At 56.7% G+C, this 24,245-nt stretch overlaps 6 protein-coding genes across 6 annotated transcripts; 3 read left to right on the forward strand and 3 right to left on the reverse strand.

The window, feature by feature from the left end:
- The first annotated feature begins 295 nt into the window (after window positions 1–295).
- On the forward strand, window positions 296–1,661 carry DICSQDRAFT_141479 (uncharacterized protein). The gene is made up of 3 exons (XM_007371069.1): window positions 296–314; window positions 372–1,248; window positions 1,309–1,661. The coding sequence occupies exons 2-3, from the start codon at window positions 531–533 to the stop codon at window positions 1,632–1,634; spliced, it is 1,044 nt and encodes a 347-aa protein (XP_007371131.1). The 5' UTR covers window positions 296–314; window positions 372–530; the 3' UTR covers window positions 1,635–1,661.
- A 556-nt stretch (window positions 1,662–2,217) lies between these two features.
- DICSQDRAFT_158023 (uncharacterized protein) lies at window positions 2,218–3,444 on the reverse strand. The gene is made up of 6 exons (XM_007371070.1): window positions 3,343–3,444; window positions 3,089–3,278; window positions 2,903–2,952; window positions 2,772–2,840; window positions 2,343–2,700; window positions 2,218–2,288 (listed from the first exon to the last, which is right to left on the reverse strand). Exons 2-5 carry the CDS (start codon window positions 3,103–3,105, stop codon window positions 2,366–2,368), a joined length of 471 nt encoding a protein of 156 aa, XP_007371132.1. The 5' UTR covers window positions 3,106–3,278; window positions 3,343–3,444; the 3' UTR covers window positions 2,218–2,288; window positions 2,343–2,365.
- Window positions 3,445–4,972: 1,528 nt separating this feature from the next.
- On the forward strand, window positions 4,973–5,866 carry DICSQDRAFT_175189 (uncharacterized protein; the record flags this gene model as incomplete). Its single annotated transcript, XM_007371071.1, has 1 exon — window positions 4,973–5,866. One exon carries the CDS (start codon window positions 4,973–4,975, stop codon window positions 5,864–5,866), a length of 894 nt encoding a protein of 297 aa, XP_007371133.1.
- Window positions 5,867–6,580: 714 nt separating this feature from the next.
- DICSQDRAFT_158024 (aldehyde dehydrogenase) lies at window positions 6,581–8,940 on the reverse strand (the record flags this gene model as incomplete). Its single annotated transcript, XM_007371072.1, has 7 exons — window positions 8,756–8,940; window positions 7,841–8,238; window positions 7,581–7,786; window positions 7,368–7,531; window positions 7,143–7,311; window positions 6,690–7,087; window positions 6,581–6,629 (listed from the first exon to the last, which is right to left on the reverse strand). The coding sequence occupies exons 1-7, from the start codon at window positions 8,872–8,874 to the stop codon at window positions 6,581–6,583; spliced, it is 1,503 nt and encodes a 500-aa protein (XP_007371134.1). The 5' UTR covers window positions 8,875–8,940.
- Window positions 8,941–9,866: 926 nt separating this feature from the next.
- On the reverse strand, window positions 9,867–11,151 carry DICSQDRAFT_113419 (uncharacterized protein; the record flags this gene model as incomplete). Its single annotated transcript, XM_007371073.1, has 5 exons — window positions 9,867–10,198; window positions 10,316–10,486; window positions 10,582–10,605; window positions 10,841–10,928; window positions 11,071–11,151. The coding sequence occupies 5 exons, from the start codon at window positions 11,149–11,151 to the stop codon at window positions 9,927–9,929; spliced, it is 636 nt and encodes a 211-aa protein (XP_007371135.1). The 3' UTR covers window positions 9,867–9,926.
- Window positions 11,152–13,117: 1,966 nt separating this feature from the next.
- Window positions 13,118–22,552, forward strand: DICSQDRAFT_163996 (HlyB/MsbA family ABC transporter). Its single transcript, XM_007371074.1, has 26 exons — window positions 13,118–13,794; window positions 13,863–14,449; window positions 14,510–14,682; window positions 14,828–15,058; window positions 15,129–15,252; window positions 16,133–16,496; window positions 16,628–17,075; window positions 17,130–17,251; window positions 17,313–17,440; window positions 17,491–17,763; window positions 17,813–18,075; window positions 18,176–18,470; window positions 18,524–18,624; window positions 18,681–18,777; window positions 18,840–19,316; window positions 19,368–19,836; window positions 19,896–19,920; window positions 19,980–20,427; window positions 20,497–20,744; window positions 20,810–21,072; window positions 21,131–21,212; window positions 21,266–21,445; window positions 21,493–21,794; window positions 21,863–21,963; window positions 22,049–22,145; window positions 22,218–22,552. The coding sequence occupies exons 16-26, from the start codon at window positions 19,517–19,519 to the stop codon at window positions 22,324–22,326; spliced, it is 2,175 nt and encodes a 724-aa protein (XP_007371136.1). The 5' UTR covers window positions 13,118–13,794; window positions 13,863–14,449; window positions 14,510–14,682; window positions 14,828–15,058; window positions 15,129–15,252; window positions 16,133–16,496; window positions 16,628–17,075; window positions 17,130–17,251; window positions 17,313–17,440; window positions 17,491–17,763; window positions 17,813–18,075; window positions 18,176–18,470; window positions 18,524–18,624; window positions 18,681–18,777; window positions 18,840–19,316; window positions 19,368–19,516; the 3' UTR covers window positions 22,327–22,552.
- Window positions 22,553–24,245: the final 1,693 nt, after the last annotated feature.

Genomic DNA, 24,245 nt, shown 5'->3' on the forward strand with positions numbered 1-24,245 from the left:
CAGCCCAAGTCGGGCATCTGAATCTTTCACTTGTTCTTCCTCTGGACAGCTTACCTGTAATGTTAATGACCTTCCAAATCGCAAGGCACGCTATCTCGATTCCTTGCTATGACCAAGACGGGCCTGTATACACATATCTGAGGCGATGATCATGCGCAGTCTGGGCGAGCATCTCGCCGCTACATAGGCGTCTCATTCGGACCGAGGCCCGTCAAGTTTCTCACGAATGCCAACACTCGGGCCCAGTACATGTTTGACTGAGCTCCCAGACACGTTCTTGACCGAGACAAGGCAAGCTATCCTTAAGCAGAGTCGTACGCTATTCTCGCGAATCGCGTCGACGTTGTTACTCATGAACACGACTTATCCAGATGCAGGGGCTCATTTCTGGGGTACCAGAGCTCGGCCGTACGCTGCTGAGCAGCCTGCGCAATTCAACGCCATGCCTTCGGCATAACCGTTACGCGCCTCACCGAGGAAGATGGCAAACGGTCTCTCGTGCGCGACGACTCACAACTGGGGTCCACGAGATGAAGGGAGACCTTCCGCAGCCAGAACGCAGACTGTCGCGGCAGTATCGAATAGTCCGCACTCTTGATCCAACCAAGCTTACTCCGAGCGACTACGTCGACTTCAGCGAGAAGTTCATTCCACGCGTCAATATTGTCACTCAGTCTTCCCATCCCGAAGACGCCACAAACCTGTTGCCTCAAAGGCTCAGCGCCGGCGTCATTGCGACGGGATTTCGAGACCGCAGGTTCCCTCCCAACACTGCCGGATTCCTCTACTATCACACCCCTCCGTACAGCCCCCCGCTCGCAGGAGAAGTTCGCTTTCGCGTCACACCTTCCCCGGATCCTGCCAGCTTCACCCAGGGGTACGACTTGCTCATGGACTACGGGGTGCGCTGGAATATACCACTCCTCTACATGACCGACAAGAAGGGTTACACGGGCCTGCATACACTCCTACTCCAGGATGGACTGGTGACCCCGCAGCTTTCGGACATCGCCGCATCTGCGGTGGAAGGACTGAACAAAACGGCACACGGACGTAAGATATCCTTCCGTAGGACGGCCTTGGTGAGCTCGTTCGGGCGAGGGTTCTACATTCGGGTCGGACACCACAACGGATATTGCATGTCCATCGGCACGGACACCGTCGTAAAGAAGCGTGTCGAATGTGTCGCTGAGTTCCGTGTTCCTGTGGACGGTAGCGGAGGGGGTGCGCAGTATTCCCCTTATGAAGGTAGCACCCTTTTGTCCGCGATCACCGTTCGATTATCTCACGATGCGTCGCCGCCCACAGGCTCTACGATCTGTTGCTTTGAGCCTTCGACGCTTCCTGAACACGCTGGGAAACGCGTCGTGGTACTCCGGATACTGCGTCTCCTCGACAGCGACCCCATTCGACCAATGCCGCCTCCTAACAAACACGAGTACCCCTTGTCGAAGCTGAGACCCCGCGAAGGGCAGCTGTTGATGACAATGCGATGGGGAAAAGTGCAACCGTGGTCGGTGGATGTGGATAAGGACACAACACGGCCTGATACTCATGTGGAGATGGGCAGGATGCTAAGGATCCTGTACGAGAATCAGGAACTGTACGGTTCGCCACCGGAACCCTTTATTTGACAAATGCAACACCTTGATGTAAAACCCAATCACATTGCGCCTTCGAGTTTACAGGTGCGAATATTTCAGGGTTCGCCCAAGACCATGAATGCGGACGAGGCGAAATCCACATTGCCCGATAGCGCTGCCAACAGAAGTGTTGATCCAGATTAGCGTAGGGAAGTCGCTCATCTGCCTATCCGATAAATGGGATACGCGGTAAGCTAGACGATGGCATAAGAGCATTTATCACTGCGCGACTCTCCTTTCTTCGGAAAGCAAGCTCAGATCAGGTTGCTTTACGAATACAAGGATGATAGTGGTAGTAGCACATGATGCGCCTCCGCAAGCTATTCAACGCACTTCGGCACCTTCAACCGACCCTAGTGCCTGAGAAGATGTACTTACCGGACGTTGCTGAGTAAAGCAACAGCGCAAGGCAGAAACCGGAAGGGTATGTGGTAAAGCGAAAACCATACATAATTCACTGGTAAACTGTGATCCATGCCACGTCAAAGTATGCGTTCGCGAATGCGCTAGGGTTCTCATCGACATACGCTGTACAAAGACCTCTGATGAGTCCCTGGGGAAAGCGATGAAAGAGGGAAGTTATACGTAGTCGTAAGACTCCCGGGCAGCAGCCGCAAACACCGCGCCAGCCAAATCCCCGCCTATCTGAAACATCCATCGTTATATTCAGCAGATAACGAGCACGTACTTCGTACTCACGGAAAGTCAATTTGATCACGATATTATGCGGCCCAAAGTGCGACGTCATGTCGCACGATGTTTTTGGGAAGTCCGCAGTCCGCTAACGGCGTCCCCCAGTTGTCCGTCTCGACGCTCGTCGCGCCGCCCAGCACGTCACTCGGGATCGACCCGCTGTTCCGCGACCAGAGCCAGACCTTCACGCCCGCGTCGGACAGCTCCATCGCGCAGAAGCCGCCCCCCGCCGCGTTGAACGTTGGGCCGTATGAGGATGCGTCGTTGATCTTCACGCCGCAGCCGCTGTTGCCCGTCGCATTGACTTCGCAGTTGTCGTCGGTCGAGGTCCCAGCCATGGTGCGCGTTCCTCCAACCGTGCAGTCTGTCAGGGAGCGGGCGCCGTTCAGGGACATATGAGCGTTCGGAGCAGGGAGGATGATACAGGTGACGTACTGGAGCCCGTGTGGAGTGTGGCCTGGTCAGTCCCGTCGTCGTTGACGCCCTCAAGAATGCCGATCTCTCCTATCGAAGAGCCCACCAGTGAGCTCATACGTACCTCAATCTTGGGCCTTGGCAGTACTCACCTTGGTTTGGCCAATCCTGGCCAACCTCCCACATCGAGGCTGGCCAAGTCCTATATACAGGCACGGAGAAATACATGTCAGACAAGACTATGCTCATCAATCCCAGTCAACACCCGAACTCCAGCTTCGACGGTGAAGTGGGTATTGAGAGCTTAATGTGCCCCTTACAAAGCATGAGCGACTCACCCGCAGCCCTCAGGCATGTGCCGAATGTTCCATCACACGCACCACAGTCGTTAGCTTCACAATGCCTTATTAGGAGCGCTGCCCGACACTAGCACTGAACACGGGTCGTGTCGTCCGCTCGGAGAATGAGCGTGTCGCCGGAGGGGTTAGTCAGGTTCTGCGCGAGCGCAGTCGCCTGGTCGACACAGTTCTTAAACGATCGACCGAGACACTAGTCAGCATTTCCGGTTCTGCGCATAAGGCGAGGGACTTACACTCGGCCATAGGTAGGATCTGCGATGGCCTGGTGTATGAAGCCAGAGAGAAAGTCGCTGCCTTGATAGCTGTCAATTTGCGAGTAGGTCATACCGAGTGCGGGGGTAACGAGATAGGTGAGGAGGGCGAGGTAGACACGTGCCACGAACATGGTGTGGAAGTCTAAGATCGGATTGATTACGTGTATGCGGACAAGAAGATGTTGAGGGGGAGTGGCCCACAAAAAGATGTCTTCGAGTGAGTCACATTTATACAAGCTGCCGCTACCAATTCAATATCAGCTTCGCGAAACTACTACTTCGAAGAGTGGTTACCTCTAGGTCTCGGATCACGATGTCGCAGTGGCTTACAGGAGCGAATGAGCTCGACCCCCATGTGACGTAGAGAGAACGGTGGTGAGTAAGTGGCACGTATGATGCTAAACGAGACGAACAGGTAGATAAGAGAGCACATGCAATTTGGAGGTCAGCGGCGATTGTCGGTAACGCAAGATCAAATGCCTCGTTGCAGATATCCCTTGGGAGAAGATGCTGAGAGCGATCTTCTCAGCCCAAGAGAGAAGGAAAGAAACGCCCAGATGGAGAATGCGCGAGAAGTGAGGCCCGTATGCCTCAACAGCCAAAGGGTGTAAGGCAGCCACATGGGAGAAAAGACACATGCGATTCGGTGGAGCCTGAGGCCCGAGGTATGAGGCTGTCACCGATTGGGTCAGTATGTAGCAACGCAAAGGACCACGTCATTCCCGAGTCTAATGGACGCACTCGCTCCCGGAGGGTAAGACAGGGTAAGAGGCGCTGGAGATATCGGGGTTGGCTGTTGCGAGTTGGATATGGGTGTTGCAGGCCTGATAAATGGGCTCGATCACGAGAAAGGATGACGAGGTGTGGTTCCAAAGTTGCATGCGCCATGTGGCAGACAACGGATCAACCCAGCTAATCAAGGTGGCATGAGAGCGGCAGACGCAAAGTTTCCTGGCTCATGTGGGCAACGGACGCAAGGGAATGGCTCTATTCATGAGTGTGGTCAGAAATGAAATACACCACCAGCAGGTCTCCAGACACAGAGAATGCAGCTGTTCAGCTCCGCACCGCTCACCGCGTGTTCGAGTTAGTGGACCGTCCCTGAGCGAAGCTCATTCCCTCCGTATGACAATGAAGAACAGAAAGACTCGGAGCGAGGGAGGAAATTTTCGGAGAAACTGAGCTCATCGTATGCAAGCTATCCTGCCTTTCACGTCAAAACCAGGATACGATGAATATCGCAATCTGACCACTTCTTCGGGAGGACGTACCTCGTCATGACCGTCGAGCTGTACTGCACGGGGTCACCTGTGAGGGATGCAAGATGACTTTACAACAAGAGTACGAGCTAAGATCAGACACAAGTCATCGTCCGTAGCATGCCAGAGCTTGAAGAGAGTGTACGTGCCAGCACCGGAAGCGCTCGGGCGGACAGGGTTCCCACGCCGCCATGCCGCCTGGATGGCCACGTTGAGCTGAACAAGCCGGTTTGGCATCACACTCAGCCAACGAGCTGTAAGTTCTATCCACAGCGCTGTAGGTCATTCAAAGCGTTGAATAAAATCTCTCATTCACGAACAGGAGAGTCATCTAGATGCCGTCGCCGACTATGGTGGCATCGTTCCGCATGTTGAGTTCCCAGAGGCCATTCAATCTTCGACACATCCGTCACACGCCTCACTGGCCTGGCAAGTGGCCAACGGTCTCTTATGCACGACAACTTACGATCGGGAGTCGTGAATTGGAGGGAAATCCCCCGCAGCCGGAACGTCCGAAGCGACGACAGAAGCTTCGAAAAATTCGCACTCTTGATCCAACCAAGCTCGCTCCGAGCGACTACGTCGACTTCAGTATGCTACGTCAACCAAAGGTCCAATTGCTCGCTCAATCTCCTGATTTCAACGATGCCTCAAACGCGTTACTTGGAAGGCTAAGCGCCACAATCAATGCGAGGGGAATCCGAGACGGCAAATTCCCTCCCAACACTGCCGGATTCCTCTACTATCACATCCCTCCGTATAGCCCCCCGCTCGCAGGAGAACTTCGCTTTCGCATCACACCTGCCCCGGATCCTGCCAGCTTCTACGAGGGGTCTGACTTGCTCACGGAGTACGGCATACCCTGGAAGATACCACTTCTCCACATGACCGACAAGAAGGGTTACACGCGCCTGCAGACACTCCTACTCCGGGATGGACTGGTGACTCCGCAGCTTTTGGACGTTGCCACATCTGCGGCGGAAACACTGAAATCAACGGACTACGGACAAACGATAGGTTTCAGTATGACGGCGCTGGTGAGCTCGTTCGGGCGAGGGTTCAACTTTCGGGTCGGAACCTCAAACGGAGTTTGCGTGACCATCGGCAAGGCCACTGTCGTGAAGAAGCTCGTCAACAACTTTGCTAACTTTTTTGTTCCCGTGGACGGTATCGGAGGGATCGGAGGGAGTGCGCGGTATTTCCCTTTTCAAGGTATCCGTCCGTGGTCCGTGATCACTGTTTGATAAACTCACGATGCATGGCCGTCCACAGGCCCTATGATCTGCTGCTTTGAGCCTTCAACGCTACCTGAACACGCTAGGAAACGGGTCGTGGTACTCCGGGTACTGCGTCTCCACGAGAGCGACCCCATTCGACCAGTGCCGCCTCCTAACACACACGAGTACCCATTGTCGACGCTGAGACCCCGCGAAGGGCAGCTAGTTATGACGATGCGATGGGGCAAAGTGCAACCGTGGTCGGTAGATGTGGATAAGGACACAAGACGGCCTACCACTCATGTGGGGATGGGCAGGATGCTAAGGATTCTGTACGAGAACCAGGAACTGTACGGATCGCCACCAGAACCCTTTATTTGATGGCTGCAACATCTCGAAGCATACATCCATTACATGGCCCATCGGAGCTTGCAGATGCAAAGATTTCAGGTAAAGTACCAGTAACAGAGACGGAGTCCGCGTTGCCCAGTAGCACCGTCAGCAGAAGGTGTTGAGAGCGATCAGCGTAAGGAAGTCGATCACCTGCCTAACCAAATGCAAATGCGACGTGCGGTAAACTGGATGCCAGCGTAAGGACGTCAATCATCGCCGACTACGCAGTTCTCCTTGTTTAAAGACAGCAAGATCAAGTCGGGTCGATTGCACTACGAATACAGGGATGATGATTATGGTGATAGTACAGCCAAAGCACGGCATCTGCCCTTCTCGACCTCAATCGCTTTACATCTTAATCAAGAGGTTCACCTGGACAGCCTTCACAGCTGTGTAGCTACAATCAAAGTAGTTCAGCCTCGGCACATCAGACAACTGACACAGCGGAAACACTCACTTTGCCAACGCATACTCTCCAAGCTCGCGGCCAATACCCGACTGCTTGTACCCACCGAACGGCACGTTCGGGTACAGCATGTTCGCTACGTTCACCCATACCGTGCCTGCCTTAAGCTTATGCGCCGTCGACAGCGCGCGCGTCACGTTCTGCGAGAACACCGCCGCCGCCAGGCCGTACACCGAGTCGTTCGCCTGCTTCACGATGTCGTCGTCGTCCGAGAACTTGATCACCACGCACACGGGCCCGAAGATCTCCTCCTGGACGATCTTCATGTTCGGCTTCGTCTCGGTGAAGATCGTGGGCGAGATGTAGTAGCCTTCGTTGCCGACGCGATGGCCGCCGTAATGGACCTTTGCGCCCTCCGCCTTGCCGGATTCGATGTAGCCCATGATGCGCTGCACGATGGGAGGCTTCAGAACAGTGGCGTTACGAGAAAGCTCAGAGACTTACGTCGTACTGCTGCTGGTTGATCTGCGGGCCTTGGAACGTCTCCGGGCTGAACGGGTCGCCAACCTTGAGCGTCTGCGTGTGCGCCGTGAAACGCTGCAGGAACTCGTCGTAGATGTTCGCGTGCACGAAAATACGGGACCCTGCGCAGCAGCATTGCCCATGGTTGTAGCTGGTGAATACAGTATTCAGCCACAAACGACTCATGAGACGTCATGAATAACCTACTAGATACCGAACGCAGCCCACTTGACGGCCTGGTCCAAGTCGGCGTCGTCGAACACGATTGTTGGGCTCTTGCCGCCGAGCTCGAGCGTAACCTTCTTCAGGTTCGACTTCGCGGACGCCTCCATGATCTTGCGGCCGACGAGTGTGCTACCAGTGAACGCGATCTGTGTGCATGTCAATCATCGTAATGGAGGTACGAGGAATCGATCGAACCTTCTCGATATCAGGGTGCTCAGCGAGTGCCTGGCCGACGATGCTACCGTAACCGTTCACGAGGTTGAATGCACCCGCGGGGAAGCCGACCTGGTCGATGAGCTTCGCCATGTACAGCGCGGTAAGGGGGGTGAACTCTGACGGCTTCAGGACGATCGCGCAGCCTGTCGCGAGTGCGGGACCAATCTTCCACGCCATCATTTGCACTGCACACAGGTACGTTCAGCACACCCATAGGCAATAAAAACGAGAGAACGTACGAGGGAAGTTCCAGGGGATGATTTGTCCCACAACGCCGATGGGCTCGTGGCGCGTGTATGTGAGCTTCGCCTCCGAGGTCTCGATCGTCTGGCCGAGGACCTTGTCTGCCCAGCCGGCGTAGTAGCGGATGCAGGTAATCGAGTGGCTGACGTCCCCTCGCTTGGCCCAGTTGAATGTCTTGCCGTTGTCGAGTGCCTCGAGCGCAGACAGGACATCCTGTTCCTTCTCCATGAGGTCGGCGAGCTTGTTCAGAAGGCGCGAACGATCGACACCGGTCGTGTTCAGACCCCATGTGGTTTCGAATGCCTTGTGGGCGGCCTTGACGGCGATATCGACATCCTTGGGAGTACCCTCCGAGATGCGAGTCGTGGTCTTGCCATTCGTGGGGTTGATCACACTGTGTCGAGTGATTAGTACGATTCACCCCGAACTGAGATGCTTTGCCGGACACCGCTCGCCCAGCTGCTCCCCACTATCGAGTCCTCGGCACGTAGCACGCCTCTTCAAGCGGTAGAACACAGCCCTGCACGGTGCTCCTGATGGAGCTGGGAAGCCCTACACTCGACTGAACGCTCTCGGGGCGGCCCGGCCGTGCACACGGCGTCTCGTTGGGGACCGGTCGGGCAGTATGACGCGAGGAGGGTTCGACTCCCGACAGTACTCTCAGCCCTGCTTCGCCGTTCAGTAGCCCACCGGCCACAGCGACAGCCCCGTTAATCCCGACCAGGCGCGACTCCCAGCCCCTGAAGCAGAGTACGGCCCTGTGCTCGCAGCTACATGGCGTAGGCGAGGCGAGGCCGGTGCTCCCTGCGACGACGCAGGACGAGCGCGGTGTGCCAGGGAGAGACCTCACGGCGACGCGCCACTTCGCGCGAAACCGACAATCTGTCGATAGTATGGCAAACAGCACTCACTCAATGTAAGTGCTATTGGATCCATCGACGAACTTGCCGTCGATATAGAGACCCAAGGGGACCTCCACATCGCCCTTGAAGACAGGGGTGTCGAAGGTGTACTTGAACGTCTCGGGCATTGTGGGCTCCTTGAGCGCGAGGGTAGTGAGAGAAGTATCGGGCGGGTTATGGAGGAAAGGGCGAGCTTAGCGGTGGGAAAGGCGGTGACCCGACGGTGGGGGGATTATATATGGAGCGCAGGGGAGAGAGTCCCGCGACCTTCGATTTCGATTAGAGATCACCAATCACTGACCGGTGACAAGGCCGTTCTTGCCCTTGGCTTACACTCGCCGCGTAAGAGCACTACCGTTCCCAGGTGTAGGGAGGGGCCCCCGATTCGGTACAGGGTCCGGTCAGCAGGACAGCGTCCCTCGGAGACGGAATAACGATGGCACCCTCATGTGTCCCGGTCGGGGTCTGGCGAGTATCAACTGTCTTGATGGCCCTTTGTCTGCGAAGAACGATGGTGGCAGTGAGCCGCAATGCGAGGTCCGTTCTGCGAGCAGGGTTTCCGACCGTATGAATTGTAGACAATTTCGGCACAACCGGCCGTCGCGAGCCTGTGAACTCTGTAAGCGCTCCTTACATGGTCCCCAGACTCCCAACAACTTGTCTATCGCCGGATCATGAGTCTGTCTCAGTCAGGCCTCTCTTCCAGAAACCCACGACGTGGGTATAGACAGCGTCTTCAGGGAGACGGTGAGAGGGAGAACTGCTCGCAGCCACGGTACGATGCACCGATAAGCATAGACTCGGCCGTTGGTCTCAGATTTCCTGCTCGTGCGGAGTGGCGGCCACGAGAACGACGGCGATAGCTACGATGCACACAACATGAGAGTCCTGATCTCATAGAGTGCCAGACATTTCCGAGTCTGCTTCCCTCATTGCTTCTCGCTCTGGGACGCCGGTGGAAATGAATACCCGCACCAACGTAAGCTCCGTGAGAAACCATACACATTGGCAAGTATTAGTAGGCAATCTCTGACGTTCACGCAACTGTTGCCAGAAGTTCGGCGTCGAGGAAGACCATGTCTCCCCGATTAGATGACCTTTCTGCTCAAATGGTGGAGAGCTTGATTCAACGTATGCACTACAAGATTCTCGCGTCCTCAAAATAGTACATTGGTCTTGATTAACCATCGAGCAACTTCACGTCCCCCCTTGTCCACACCTTGCTCTCGTCGGTGAGCCTCAGCTCGACCTCCTCAAAGACTGCAGCCCGCTTCGTAATCGAGAACCCGAGCTTCTCGAACAGCCGTATGCTCGCCTCGTTCCTCTCCCCAATCCGCGCCACAAACCTGTCCTTCGGGACGGGAAGCGGCTTCGGGGACGACGGGTCCGTGGCGTAAGACAACATGAGCTGCAGCGCGGTGTGCGCAACTCCCCGCCGGCGATAGGCTGGTTCTGCAGTAGATTTTGGGGCACACGCGGACGTCAGTATCAGAAGCTGACCCAGGATGGAAGAGGTGATACGCCGTCCGGAGACTGTGTACGCCCTATCGAACGACGTGGGGTACGGACCTGCAATCATTATTTCGACCTCGACCTCGAAATCCTCCTCGTCCGGAGCACCCTTGAAAAAGAGATTGACGTCGCCTATCATCGGAAGGCCTTCAAGGCGTTCCGGAGTCACTTTCTGATCGTCTTCCTTGGCATCGAATGACAACCCCGACAGCAGGATGAATGTCAGCTCTTTAGCAAGCCGTCACGAGGCGCGTGCGGGAGGCGGGGAGCATGCTATCAGGCGGGGCCGTCTCATTTCCGAAATGCCAGAACCCATCACGCACTGTCTTCGTCCTCCTGCCATTTTCCTACATATGGAGACGGGGGTGGGGGTCAGCTCTGGAGAAAGAGAAGGGCCGGGCAGATGGATTAGCCACGCCAATGAAGCGCAATGCGATACCAATCGATGAGGGGTGACGGCGCTCCCGCCGGGATGTTTCGTATACCAGCCGGCGGGGAAGCACAGGTTCACGTACGTGCCGCATCCCGCGATCCCACTGCAGGTGCGCTCCTCTTACGAAGAAAGGCGAGCGGACCACTCACTTTGCATTTCATATTCCTCTTCGAGTGTCAGCGGCTCACTTGCGGTGAGCTCTCGCAGCTCCTCGCTCGTCATCCATTCGTGATACGTCTAGCTACGCAAGATGGTTAGGCGGTGCATTGACGTAAACCGCGTGAAGAAGTCGCCTAGAAGTTGATCCTTCTAGGGACAGAAACTCACGGCGACGTGCTCCTTCCTGGGACGCGAGAGTTAGCTCCGCGCCGGTGTCGACAGACGCAGCGATCGAGTCGTACCGGTACGGCACCAGGATGACGTCTGGGTGCAAAATGACTGTCTTCTCGTTCGCTTTCATCTTGGCATCGTATGTTCTGTGAGGTAGAACGACGCGTTAGGGTGAGCTGCGCCTGGTCGGAAAGGACTCGGCGACCAGTTGACCTGCGGAGACACGCTGGGGTGCGCAGAAATGGTACAGATAAAGTATGGTCCGACTGATGCTGTGTATGATCGGACGGGCTTTCAGCGTCTGTATAATCACGTCAGATTCTGGGAGCAAGATCTTGTGTTAGGGGGTTCCGAGAAGACGAAGCCCGAGCCCCGCGGGGCCCCACACTTACCCCAGAGGAGAATGGGCGAGGAACACGAAGACAAGCGGCCACTGCGGAGAAAGGACCTTGTTTGACTATTGATGGTCGAGGCTGGTCGAGGCTGGCGCTACGATGGTCGAAGCTGCACTGGGCAGTGTTGGGGTTAGCTCAGGGTTATGACCCGGAAAGGTGTTACCGAGACGCGATTTGGCAAGGGCGATTGGAATGAACACTCACCTTAGGACCAGTTGGACGCAGGCGAGAACAGAGGATGCTGCTCGGATGCGCCCCACCTCTCTCAAGTGTAGGCCAGCGTCCGTAGTATTGAAAGTCTACGTGGCTTTCGGTGACCTCGAGTCTGACGATGCTGTAGGAGCAAAAGTTGACCAGCTGGTCGCCGTTGAGCATCCGCATTCATCGTATATGCCTTGATGGCTTATCTGAATCTACCTGATGACACCACCGAGTTCACTGAACTTGAAGTAAGAGATGCTAGCCGGGTGAAAGCAGTCTCGCAAGGGAACGCGGGTATCTTGGACGCCCACCTTTCGTTCAAAATCGGGGAAAGCCACGTGGCTCAAGGCGCCCTCCCGCCCCGGGGCCGGGATGTTTCGGACAGCCGCAAGACCACCGCCCACGGCGACAGAGGAGGTCAGCTTCTGCAGAAGGATGTCTGATCATTTCCATCTCACGCCTTGTATCCCTACAGCAATCTTGCACACTAAGCACGAGTGAGACCGGCTTGCGCATCGGCATTCTCATTGTGCGTAGAGTCCGCTCCCACTATGTCCAGCAAGCTGCGGGACGATTCGGGCGACGGCCTGCACAGTCCTCATGGCAAACGCCCTTCCGACGCTGTTCCGCTCACAAAGAGGCGCAAGAGCATTTCCGAGTCGTACCGCTACGCCTAGGCGCTTGCCGTATTTGGCAACTGAGTACGCTCGGATTTGATGCGGACGGGATCTGTAGGCTCGAACGGGTGTCGGAAGTCGGAAGTGCGTTGGATAATGTCGGAACTGGGTTTGCGACGGGACTTGTACATAGCTGTGAATTCTGAACGACGGAAGAAGTTTGCTTCTTGACCTCGTACTGCTACCATGTCTTCCTGGTGTTGCTGGGTATATGCGCTCGTGCTTTCCGACGTGGCTTTCTGTTGTTTTGTATGACTTCGCGCCTTCTTCACGAGCATATAGAGAAGGTTTTGTCGGAGCCTGAGGCAAAGTTCGTTCGGGAACACACGCACTCGTGGACTTCAAAGCCAAGGGAATGCGCAAGTCTGCTTGCCCTGCCCTACAGTGCGCTCCTTCCCCTTCTGACCGTATATGACCGACCTGCACCACCAAGGTACGTAGTGGTTTGCATGGTCCCCTGACTACTCATCAATGCGTTTCGTTAGGTGGCGAGGACGCCGTCAGGCCGCCTGACCAGCGCGCTCCCTGTGGCATGTCCATGCGGCTGGTGTCTGAAACTCAGCGCGGGCGCGCGACAAGCATATAACCTCGCGATGCACTCTGATGGGACAGCCCTGTTGTTGCTTGGGGCCGTGCACCTTGAGCTTCGGACTCTGCTCAGCCTTGCTGCCTTTAGACGTCCTGGATTCTGCCTTGCTCACCGTTTGGAGTCGCACCCTCTGTAGCGCTCCATATCCTTCTCCGCTGCTCTCCCTCAGTACCACCTTGCCTCGACGCTGTCTCTTGCGCGCTCACTACGGGATGCGCGCTCACTACGGGACTGTAACGTACTCGTCATCGTCCTCTGCGCCTGCCCAATCGTATCGCGCCCCAGGTCCTCGCGCAATGCAAGCCGACGGCTTCACAGGCACCGATCTGAAAACAAACGGACCCCGTCGTCTGGAAAGGAGATGCAGATGGGAGTTGTCGAGCTCGTCGCTCGACACGTCTTATCGCTATCTGGCTTCGACCGGCTTTGACTGCATCGATAACCGCAGCCGATGACAAACTTAAAGGTGGACCGGCCATCGACACGACGATCCCTTCTCGCCATCTCTTCGCTGTTCAGCTCTGCCACACTGCGCTCGCACTGATCCGCATCGTGCATCTGGTCTCCCTGCCCGCTTGACTTCTTGCTGTGTTCGAGTTCGTCGATGCTGGCTACCGATCAAATTCTTGCGGACATAAAGTGCCGACGCGAGCTACGTTATACGATATACCTATTGCGCGCTGGGGTGACTGCCTCGGACGGAAACGGATGAAGCAAGGGAGCGTGTCCGTTGTCGAAGTCGCATGGGCGCTCAGAAGCAGCTCAGAAGCCGCTGTGAGTTCATGGGTGCGTTCCAGCTCAGCGCCCCTGTACATTACCGGGGCGCAGATCAGGTTGGTCCATCGAGAATGGGGACAGTTGGCGAGGGGTGAGCGGGATGGGATCCTGATATGTCGAGGGCCCTGAGACAGGTGCGTTCGTATTGTCGCCCCGTTTCGGTGACAGCGAGGCTAAATGCAACGCTCGTTCCCTCATCCAGGAATCGGGTACATGAGCATCGCTTTGTGCGTATAATACGACGATCCGGGAATGACAGTCCGATTTCGTGCGCACTGATGTCGGTGGACGTCGGGAGCTGCCAAGATCGTTACGTGGGCTGCCGGGCCGTCGTGGTCGAGGGATTCGGTGGAGGACTGGGAACCGTTGGTTTGTCGTAGTGGCCCTTGGGCGGGTGTCACTTGATGATCATGCAAGTGTGCGCCGGGGTCAGATGAGTGTGGGGATATGCTGTGGGATGGAGGCTGAAGCATTCACCCGCCCCGTCTTTGATCAGCCGTCTGCGCTGGGGAGATCACCTCCAGTCAGCTGGTAGCGCTACGCCCGATATGGCCCATCGCCCCTTACCCGGTTGGATGAGGTAAGCGCCCTTGTAATAAGCTCATCCTTGTCGTCGGCCAGTCCGCGTTCTCTCTCGCCCCACCTTCTCGACCCCGACCCCGTCGCCATCATGTCCCACCTCGAGAAGGCCCAACCCGAGCTCGCGACTGCCAACCCCCCGCCCACCAACGGTCACTCCGCCCCCGGCCGCAACCTCTACTACCGCCAGCTGGGCGACCCTGGTCCTCTGTAAGCGTCCCCAACTCTGCGCGATGGCGCCATGCTCATCCCCTTCATTCGCGACGGTAGTGGTCTGTACGGCTTCGCGTCAACGACCTTCATCCTCTCGATGTATAACGTCCAGGCCCGCGGCATCAACACCCCCAACGTCGTCATCGGCATGGCCCTCTTCGTCGGGGGCCTTGCGCAGTTCGTCGCAGGCATGTGGGAATTCGCAACCCAGAATACCTTTGCGGCCACTGGTACGTTCTTTCCGTGCCTGCCAGTCATTAAAGACGCGTGATATCGAACCCAAACGCGTCCATTCCGTTTCGGCGCTTTGGGGTCTTGCGCGTCTTCGCAAGTTATCCCTCTGACTAACGCCGAATCTGTTCCCTTCCCGCGCAGCGTTCACGATGTACGGCGGATTCTGGATGTCGTTCGGGACGATTTTCATCCCCGGCTCCGGTATCCTCACTGCCTACACGGACCCTAACGAGCTCAACTCCGCGCTCGGCATCTATCTGTGGACATGGTTCATCGTCACGTTCCTACTCCTCGTCGCCTCTCTGCGGAGGAACTTAGGCCTCGTCGTCCTCTTCTTCTTCCTCACCATCACCTTCGCGCTCCTCGGCTCAGGTACGTGGTTCCGCGAATTCCGATTCGCGCCATGACTGATTCCCGACTTCTCTTCCTTCAAATCTGCCAGGAAAATTCTCAACCGCTCACGCCGTCGCGCTCGACAAGGCCGGAGGCGCCTTCGGCATCATCACTGCGTTCATCGCATTCTACGTGGGAACCGCAGAGATGCTCAACGACCGCGCTCAATCGTGGTTCGTCCTCCCTCTGGGCCAGATCCCCAAGCGACGCATCGACTAGGCGAGCTTCTGCTTCAGATTTATTCCATCTTCTCGTAGGCTAGGACGTGCGTCCTGCCCGTGATATGTGTTACCTACCCATCTACCCATCTTCTTACCCATCGTTTCCGGCAGTCTTGCGGACGACACAAGCAGTGCGCTTGTTCGATGTCGTATATGTTCATGTGGAAGGCGGTGGCGTGGAAGGATCTGTATGAGTAGTTATATTACTGCGTTTTAAGACTGCACCCTATGTCCGCACCTTCATGAATGAATAGGGCTGTGCTGCCTTGCCTTCGTTCAACGTAATTCGAGGAAGCATAGTCTCCTGCCGCGTTCCGTGAGCTTTCTGCTGTGGCGCGAGGCTCAGTGAGTGTCAGTTTTGCATCCTACATCAGTTCGTTGACCAGCTGAGTGCATATCAATGCCTCAGGTCTCTGCCAGTGGCGTTTCGGAGGCGACGAGTTCCTTCGGGAGTCATGCTTCGCTGTTGCTGAAATTTCTTCATTCCATGCGATTGTCCCAAGTTCTCGGGAAGCTTTTATTGTCTGGGCGGCACGACCTCCGTGGTAGGCCGGAAAGCCTGTCTCGAATGCGCCCGTCCCCATCAATACCAGGTTTGGCTCATCTGTTAGCTGTGGGCTGCGCGACGTCATCTGTATTGGGGAATATGGGGAAAAGGCAGGGTGGCCGCGCGCGCTGTGGGATCCAGGTGCCACCCTGCAATCGGTCTAGCGGCGCGCCCACAGGCCTAGGTCACGTTCTCACAACACCCGCCCGTGTTCTAGGGTCGATGCCCGCTCATCTCGCACGCGAGCTGGGCCGGAGCTCGACCCCCTCTCCTTCGAGTTTGCAGGCAGTTCGAAATACCGACGGTCGAGGCGAAAGCAGATGTAACGCCAGAGATGGAGATACAAACTGGGGTCGAGCCCGCGGCCGAGGCGATACCGTACGCGGACCGCGTCGTGACCCACAGCAAGCTGGGAGTCTGGGACTGGTACGAGGAGGTCGATCCCGGTCGTGACCAGGTCCCGATCATTTCGCGCTTCAAGAAGTCCTATGCCGACCTCGCGGGGTGTTTCCCGTACGTCGTCCGGATGTTGAAGGACGTGCTGAGTATCCCAGGATGCAAGTCGCGCCTTGTGGTATACGGGGCGACGGAACTGGGGCTTGCGCTGGTTCCTGCAGCATCCATCTGGTATGGACATCATCTCCAATTGGTCAGTATCCGGGGCTAGTAGACTAACCGAATCGCGGAACATCCGACAGGGTCCAGGGACATTTACCCCAAGTGGTACGCGTCTAGTTATCGTTGAAGCTCGTCTGTGCTCACCCGACACCTCGACAACAGGTGGAAGTACCTGTCACAACACGCACGGTAGACACTGAGCTGCTGTTGAAGATATGCGCGGGGCGCATCGCGTGCACGATCGCAAACATGGTCCTCGGAGAGCTTCACCGCCGCGCCCAAAAGACACTCAACGCCCGCATCCGGCGCTGGTTCGCGATGCGCGCGTTCGAAGCGAACGCGCGGCTCGACGTTCCGACCTTCAACCTGCCCCCGGTGCAGGCCCAGCTCGCCGCGGCGAGTGGGGGAAGCTACCATTCTGTCGTGTGGCAGACGATGCAGATGGGGATGGAGATCGCCAGCACTGCGCCAAGGCTTGGATCGCAGGTGTATGCGCTGTTGCGCACGTTGCGGACAGACGGCGATGGGAGGATCATGATGCTGGTCACGCTTCTGGCGGAAACGGTGTCGATGTTGAGGGATCTCAGCATCTTCTCGACGGCGGACACTGGTGAGTCGCTGTGAGTACGTCTCGCGCAGTCGCTTACAACAGTCGAGGGTCCAGCGATCGCCGTCATGACGAAGTCTGTGGAGTACCTGAAGATGAGAGCATGGGACATGATAGTCAGTGAGCAAAGCACCGGAAGGAACTCGTTGCAGGCAATCTCCAAGAACACGCTATTGAGGGCAAGTCTTCCCCTTCCGTTATTCTCCAGACGCACATATATCCTAATAGCGAGGCTTCCAGAGTACAAGAAGGCGTCGGACGTGGTAGAAGACAACGACGGCAATTGGAGAGACCTGCGATACGAATCGGTTGCCGGCCTGAGCGGTCGTTCCTGGTACACCTCGATGGCATTCGCCCATATCCCCCAGGTCCGCTTACGCGTATCGCTCCTTGCTCCTTCTAACATCACTTCACGCAGCCCGACATCAGATTGCGTTTACCCTTCGAGCCGCGCGAGATCCCGCGCGTCTGCCAGGAGTTCTTACTGAGCTCAACCTCGTACAGAGCGCCGCGAAGAGCTTCGCATTCTCAATGTATGAGGTGGTCGCGAAATGCTATCAACTGCAGTGGCACTTTTCAACGATCCGCGATGTCTATGAAGTCGAGAAAATGTCAATGTCGTCTCTGACGGGACAGACGCGTTGCCGCAGGGAGCGGCGCAATTTTTCTCTGGAATCGCATTGAAATTTAGGTGAGCAAGTGGTCCTACTAGTTTTCGCACGGAACTGATCGCCGTGCAGGAACGTGTCGTTCAAGTACCCTGGCACCGACCAACATGCCCTTCGCAATGTCTCTTTCCAGCCTGCTCCCAGGCCAGCTCTGTGTCCTGGTAGGGTCGAACGGAGCTGGCAAGAGTACAATCCTCAAACTCGCGGTGCGCCTATACGACCCCGAAGACGGTCAAGTCTTGCTTGGCGGCCAGGACGTCCGCACGCTCAAGCTCAGCGATCTTCGCCAGGCCATATCCGTACTGTTCCAAGATCACACGCACTTCCCGCTATCTGTGAGCAGCGTCCCCCTTCCTGACCTCCGAGACCGTTCGGCACCACACTAATTGTACCCACAACCGCAACCGCGTCGACGCGCGTCCGGCGTTACATAAGTATGACAGATCCGCGATAACATCGCGCTTGGCGACCCTTCTAAAGCTGACGATGCGGAGCATGTGCGTCTAGCTGCGCGTCTCGGGGGCGCGGAGCGGTTCGTTGAAAAGATCCCGGATGGTTTCAATACCTGTCTACTGCGCCCTGCACCAGACTATGTTTCTGGTCCTCCCGAAGGCAATAAGACGCTCTCGGGGAAGCCATTCGATGTGTGCGCAGTTCGCGCGGCGGCGGGTATCAAGGCGTCCATAACGCCGTCGGAGCTCAGCGGCGGACAGATGCAAAGGCTCGCTGTGTGAGTGGAGTTGTCCCGTGATACCCACTTCAGAACTCATCTTCTTGAATAAGCGCAAGGACGTTCATGCGTTCTGTGGTGGCGGATGATGCAAAAGTTGGCCTGTTACTGTTCGACGAGCCCAGCGCTTCATTGGATCCTGCAGCAGAACATGGTGAGTTTGACCGGTGATCCATGAGGACAATGTGATGACCTGTGCTGCCCCTGCAGACCTGTTTGAACGACTTCGTGAGTTGAGGGGTAACAAGACCATGGTGTTCTCATCGCACCGCTTCGGCAACCTCACGAGACATACCGATTTGATATTGTGAGTCGTTTTGCCACATCCTTCGTTGCGACGCACGTCGTACCCACCTGTCCCTTTCTTAGGTACATGGAAGAGTCGGGTGTGGTAGAGTCCGGGACGCATGATGATCTGTTACGGAAGGAAGGCGAGTACGCTCGGCTTTGGAAGCTGCAGGCACAGGCGTTTATCTCGTAATCTCCCGTCCCACCCGGTTTTGTGGCCCATCTTTGTGTTATTGACCACTGCATCCGTGTCTTTGACCTTGACCTGGGCCTGGAGACTGCCTTGCTGGTTGTGACATAGTCGGGAATCGAAATGGCTTCCTGGAGTGCGGCCGTCTCTTGTCGACTCCGTGCTTCTCTGCTGTCAGTGCCACCGGTTTGATCCGGTATTTGTGTCTCCGAGTCGGATGCACACGTCGTCTGGATTGCAACTCGACCTTCCTCGAGGCTTCCTGCGCAGGCTGTATATGCAACGCCGGCGGCATTTGTGGCTTTCTAGCCTTCCCAAATGAGTCACAACCGGCCAAGGCAGTGCTACCTCTCCCAGGCCTTTGGAAGGCGAGTCACGGCTGCCGATGTCTCGGGGTCTCACTGACACGCTCCCGACAGCATCCCAGCAGTTATTGGTCGATTTACCGCATGTGAAGCATCCTGATCCCCGGCATAGCTCATGGGGACAGCCATGCGGCGGCTCGTTATGTATTGGTCGTCATGATATATATACCGAACGCAGTTTGGCGACGAATGCAAACCTGATCATGCCAGCGACACTTTGTAAATCGACCAACGAGAAGGCGCACCTGAATGAGAAGATCCCCAACGGCGGCGGCAGCACGACCCCACCTTCTATCCGCCGCGCACACATAGGAGTCTGGGACTGCTACGAGGCCGTAGACGATGAAGGCCCTGCTATTCCTTTTGCGTCCTTATATTCAAAGTACAACGACGCCGTGGAATGCGTTCCGTACATCGTCCGCATGATCAATGATGTCCTCAGCATTCCAGGATGCGCGCTGCTTGTGTTCGCATACGCGGCCACCGACCTCGTACAGGCGTTTCTTCCTGCAATCTCTATCTGGTATGCCAATCAGCGTCATCATCTGTCTCGCTCGCCCCCGTTACTGAAGTAAAACACAGGTTCCAGGGTCAACTCTTGCAGATCGTATGTCTCACGATCGTTCTCGGTGTCAAATACGGCGCTGACGTCCGTCCGGCCCACAGACCCAAGTCGCCATCGACACCCGCACTGTCGACAAGGCGCGCCTGTTTAAGATCTGCGCAGGCCGCATTGCCTGTAGCGTCGTCGGCATCATTCTCTATCGCGTGCGTCGTCGCGTCGGGAATCCGTTGAACGCGCGCATCCGGCGGTGGTACGCGCTGCACTCGTTCCACTCGCGAGCGCGACTCGACCTGCCCACGTATGCGCAGCCGGCGGTGCAGCGGCAGGTCGGCGACGCGTCAGACAACATGTGGGGCCAGACAGTCGTCTGGCAGACGCTTGAGCTTGCGACGGACATCGTGAGCGCGGCGACGCAGCTCGCGGCTTCGTCCGCGGTGCTGTTCCAGGTGCTGAAGGACCACCAGGACGGGAGTGTTCTAGCGTTGTTGACTTTGTTTGGGGAGACGTACTATTGGCTATCGCAGTTCAACACGTTCAGGACTACCAGAGGTCCGTGCGGATTCCTCTGGCGTCAACTTGGGATCGTGGAGTGGCGGTATTGATGCGTCGCGCGTGCAGTGTGGCTTGCAACGACTTTCAACCAGGATTATATGAAGATGCAAGGATGGAAGAAGGCAGTGAGGGATTTGCTCCATCGGAAGGAGTTCGTCGCAGGTGGCTTAGCTGGATATGCGACCGCAGAGTTCCAGAAGGCCGCGGAGCGCGTAGGAGATATGGACGCAGACTGGAACGAAGTCGAAGACCAGATTCTGAATAGATCAAGTGCATGGACCATGCTGAAGGAGCCCTTGACGCATCTGCCTCAGGTACGGCCCTTCTTCCGCATCTACGCTTGAGGCCGATGTGACTTGACTGCTTGGGTTGCTCCTAGATCTACTTCACGCTCCGCGCTGCCCAGGCGCCTGCTAGCATCCCGCTCTCACTCGCCTCTCTCAATCTGATCCAGAGCGCGACCGATAGGTTTGCGTTCACTGTATACGAGATCATACGAAGGACACAGTCTGTCGGGCACCAGCTCGAGTCTGTGAAAAAACTGTACGAAGTCGTCAACATCCCGAACCTCGTCAAGGATGGAACTAAACCATTCCCGGAGGATCAGAACCAGATTAGGTCGGGCATCGAGCTCGAGTTCCGGTGAGCCCGCCTCTTCCTCGCCAAGGAAAGTCTTCGCCTTGATACTGACGAAGAGCAGGAACGTGTCTTTCAAATATCCGGACACGGAGAAATGGGCGCTGAGGAGCATCTCGTTCAAGCTTCTCCCGGGACAGCTTTGCGTACGTATTCCCGAGCGATTCACAGTATTTCTGCTCTAAGTGCGCTCGCGCAGGTCATTGTCGGTGCGAACGGTGCCGGGAAGAGCACGATACTGAAACTGACGACGCGCTTGTACGACCCCGACGAGGGAGAGATCTTCTTTGGCGGGCACGACATCCGCACCCTCAAGCTCGACGACCTCCGACGCGCGATCACAGTGCTCTTCCAGGATTACACCCTCTTCCCGCTCTCGGTACGCTCCGTTCCACCCCCATCTCCCTCGAGCTGACACAAGAGCAGATTCGGGACAACATTGCTCTCGGGGACCCTGCCTCGACCAACGCTTCCACCTCTGACGTAGACGAGCGCGTCGAGCGCGCGGCACAGCTCGCAGGCGCCGACGGGTTCATCGCGAAGCTGCCCGACGGGATGAATACGTACCTAGACCGGCCGGTCGACGACGAGTACTCGCCCGCAGTGGAGGGCACGAAGAGGTTCTCGGGCCGGACGGTGGACTACGAGCCGCTGAGGACCGCCGCGGGGATCAAGAGGGCGGGCGCGGTGGCGGGGCTGAGCGGGGGCCAGATGCAGAGGCTTGCTGTGTGAGTGGACGGCATGCGGGTTTGGGAGCTGAACTTCAGAGGCTGAAGGATGTTCCGTCCTTGGGCAGGGCGAGGACGATCATGCGGTCGGTCGTGAAGGAGGACGAGGGGGTGGGCATGCTGTTGTTCGACGAGCCGAGCGCTTCGCTCGACCCTGCTGGCGAGCACGGTACGTGTCCTTGTCGTTGTGGCTTGCGATTGGCCGGCGTCTGCGTAGGGCGGTAGTTTGGTGCTGACGCTGCGCGCGTGCGCAGACCTGTTCGACCGCCTGAGGGAGCTGCGGGGAAGCAAGACGATGGTGTTCTCGTCCCACCGGTTCGGGAACCTGACGAGGCACGCGGATCTGATTTTGTGCGTTGAGAGGCTTTATATTCTGCCATTCCTGGCGTGTCCAGGCTGACTGCGGGCTGCCGCATACTGCAGGTATATGGACGAGACGGGGATCGTCGAGTCGGGCACGCACGACGAGCTGCTGGGAAAGAAGGGCGAGTATGCGCGGCTATGGACGCTCCAGGCTCAGGCGTTCATATAGACGTTAGTTTGACCGAGGAGATTGTAACGACATGGGTTTTTTATGTGTTACTCTTGACAGCTTTCCATAGATGTGAGACACTATACTTGGACTTCATGCAGACCACGAGAGGAGAACGGTGGCTTATCGGTTGAATTCCCATGGATACGGCATGTCGACAGTATCGCAGATTTACGACCCAATTGTGCGATGTACGTTTCTTCCAAATAAAGTCAACTGGCTCGATGACCATGCCAGTAATTTGTGCTGGATGGAGTGGATGAGACTGAGAAAGCACGAAGCTGACAGGAACTGCTGTAGCTTCTTACGCAGTGGCTAACTGAGCTGACAAGGATATCCGTGCCCTTGACTTGACGACTTATTGGATAACGGGCGGCGACATGATAAGATCATCTGGTAGATGAGTTCCAATGAGAGAGCCGACGATCAACTGAGGATAAGCTGGAAGCACCTGCATAGGGATGCACCGTACCGGACTCATGGGATCTGCGTGAAGTGGAGAGGGTAGGGATGCGTGCGATGGCACACCTTACCTATGGTCTATCACGCCACCGCCACAGCGTGCTGAAGATGACCATATTCCACACCGGAGCGCACAGAGACTTGGGAAGGACCTCTGTTTGGGTTCGAGGGAGCCAGTCGGGGCTGTTCCTGTGCGATCAACTGACCACTGGTCTAATGAACTAGGGGTGGCTTCTTGTTACTTGGCTAACTTGGAACGGTGCACGTAGGAGCACCGGAAGAAGGCCGACGGCGGTTGAGTTGGGCCTCGTGCGTGTATTGCTCCTGATGGTAGCCAGTATACGTGTGGCGAGGGTCGAGCAACGCCCCTCTCGTATGACCAAGAAATGGAGGTGGGGTGACATACCAGGCAAATGAAGGAAGGGGAAAATAATGACCTGTACCAGTAAGGGCGAAGGCTCGCGGCAGCCGATCTTGTCATGCGCACCGATAGAGTTGAGATGGACTTGGTCGAGTCGATGCGCAGCATCCATAAGTCGTTCAAGTCTTTCATAACGAAGGCAACGGAAGAGAGGAAGGAGTGCTCCGATGTCAAACCAGGGGAAGACGGCTGGAGGATGATCTGTTCCAGGTTGCTCCAGGCACTGGCGCTTGCCGACCCAGGCATCCCCAGGTTTGTCAGCACGATCGCCGCAGACGTCGTTCCCGATCGCTAGATGTACGTATGTACGTTGCAAGTGCCGGCTAGGGCTACAATATTGGTCTGCTCGAGTGACTACTGCAGTGTGCAAGGAAGGGACAGCGTATGGAGCCATGTATGCAGAGAGCATGGTTTGCAGCTGCCGTTCTCGTCAGGGAGATCTTTGAGGAGAGTGGTGTGGGGAAATGCGCCAATATTTGTTGCGCCTGTGCAGGGTGGCGCAAGCACCGGTCGCGGGGCAGCTATCCGGCCGAGCGGAGCCTGTTTTGGTTACTTTGCCGGCCGAGAGAGAGCGGGGATTGGCGGACGGAGGTGGGGAGTGACGTCAGGAGGGCGAGGCCGTGGTTGGAGATGCAGCCACGGATTCCTTCCGACAGCGAGTACTTACGACTTGCTTCTCCTCCACCATCTCTGCCCCTCTCTCCCAACATATTTTCGCTCTTGCCACCCCCGACATTGCCCACCATGGCAAACCATAATCCCCCCCCATGCCTCTCCGGCCGTCCGGAGGAGTCTTTGGACGACTTTGCCGCTGCTATATCCGCCCGTTATGCTCGCCAGGCTACGTCCCTCATCTCTCTCAACAGCCCATCCGGCTCGACATCCCAGCCATCCAACATGTCCCTCGCATCTCCTCAGCAATGTCCGACAGCCATCCCACAACCTCCAATGCCTTCACTATCCCTTCCGTCGATGCCATCATCATCCGCACTCGGCCCTCCTTCTTCCTCTGCTGCCCTTACCCCCAGCGCGTTCG

This window comes from Dichomitus squalens (genome assembly GCF_000275845.1).
Source record: "Dichomitus squalens LYAD-421 SS1 unplaced genomic scaffold DICSQscaffold_87, whole genome shotgun sequence".
Lineage (NCBI taxonomy): Eukaryota > Fungi > Basidiomycota > Agaricomycetes > Polyporales > Polyporaceae > Dichomitus > Dichomitus squalens.

Coding starts and splice junctions, on each gene's coding strand:
- DICSQDRAFT_141479 (XM_007371069.1), top strand. CDS start 531: ATGAAGGGAGACCTTCCGCAGCCAGAACGCAGACTGTCGCGGCAGTAT. Junction 1,249..1,308: donor GCAGTATTCCCCTTATGAAG/GTAGCACCCTTT, acceptor CGCCGCCCACAG/GCTCTACGATCTGTTGCTTT.
- DICSQDRAFT_158023 (XM_007371070.1), bottom strand. Junction 2,841..2,902: donor CCAGGATTGGCCAAACCAAG/GTGAGTACTGCC, acceptor GCTCTTCGATAG/GAGAGATCGGCATTCTTGAG. Junction 2,701..2,771: donor CACACTCCACACGGGCTCCA/GTACGTCACCTG, acceptor GCTCCCTGACAG/ACTGCACGGTTGGAGGAACG.
- DICSQDRAFT_163996 (XM_007371074.1), top strand. CDS start 19,517: ATGCCAGCGACACTTTGTAAATCGACCAACGAGAAGGCGCACCTGAAT. Junction 20,428..20,496: donor CACGTTCAGGACTACCAGAG/GTCCGTGCGGAT, acceptor TCGCGCGTGCAG/TGTGGCTTGCAACGACTTTC. Junction 21,073..21,130: donor GGCATCGAGCTCGAGTTCCG/GTGAGCCCGCCT, acceptor GACGAAGAGCAG/GAACGTGTCTTTCAAATATC.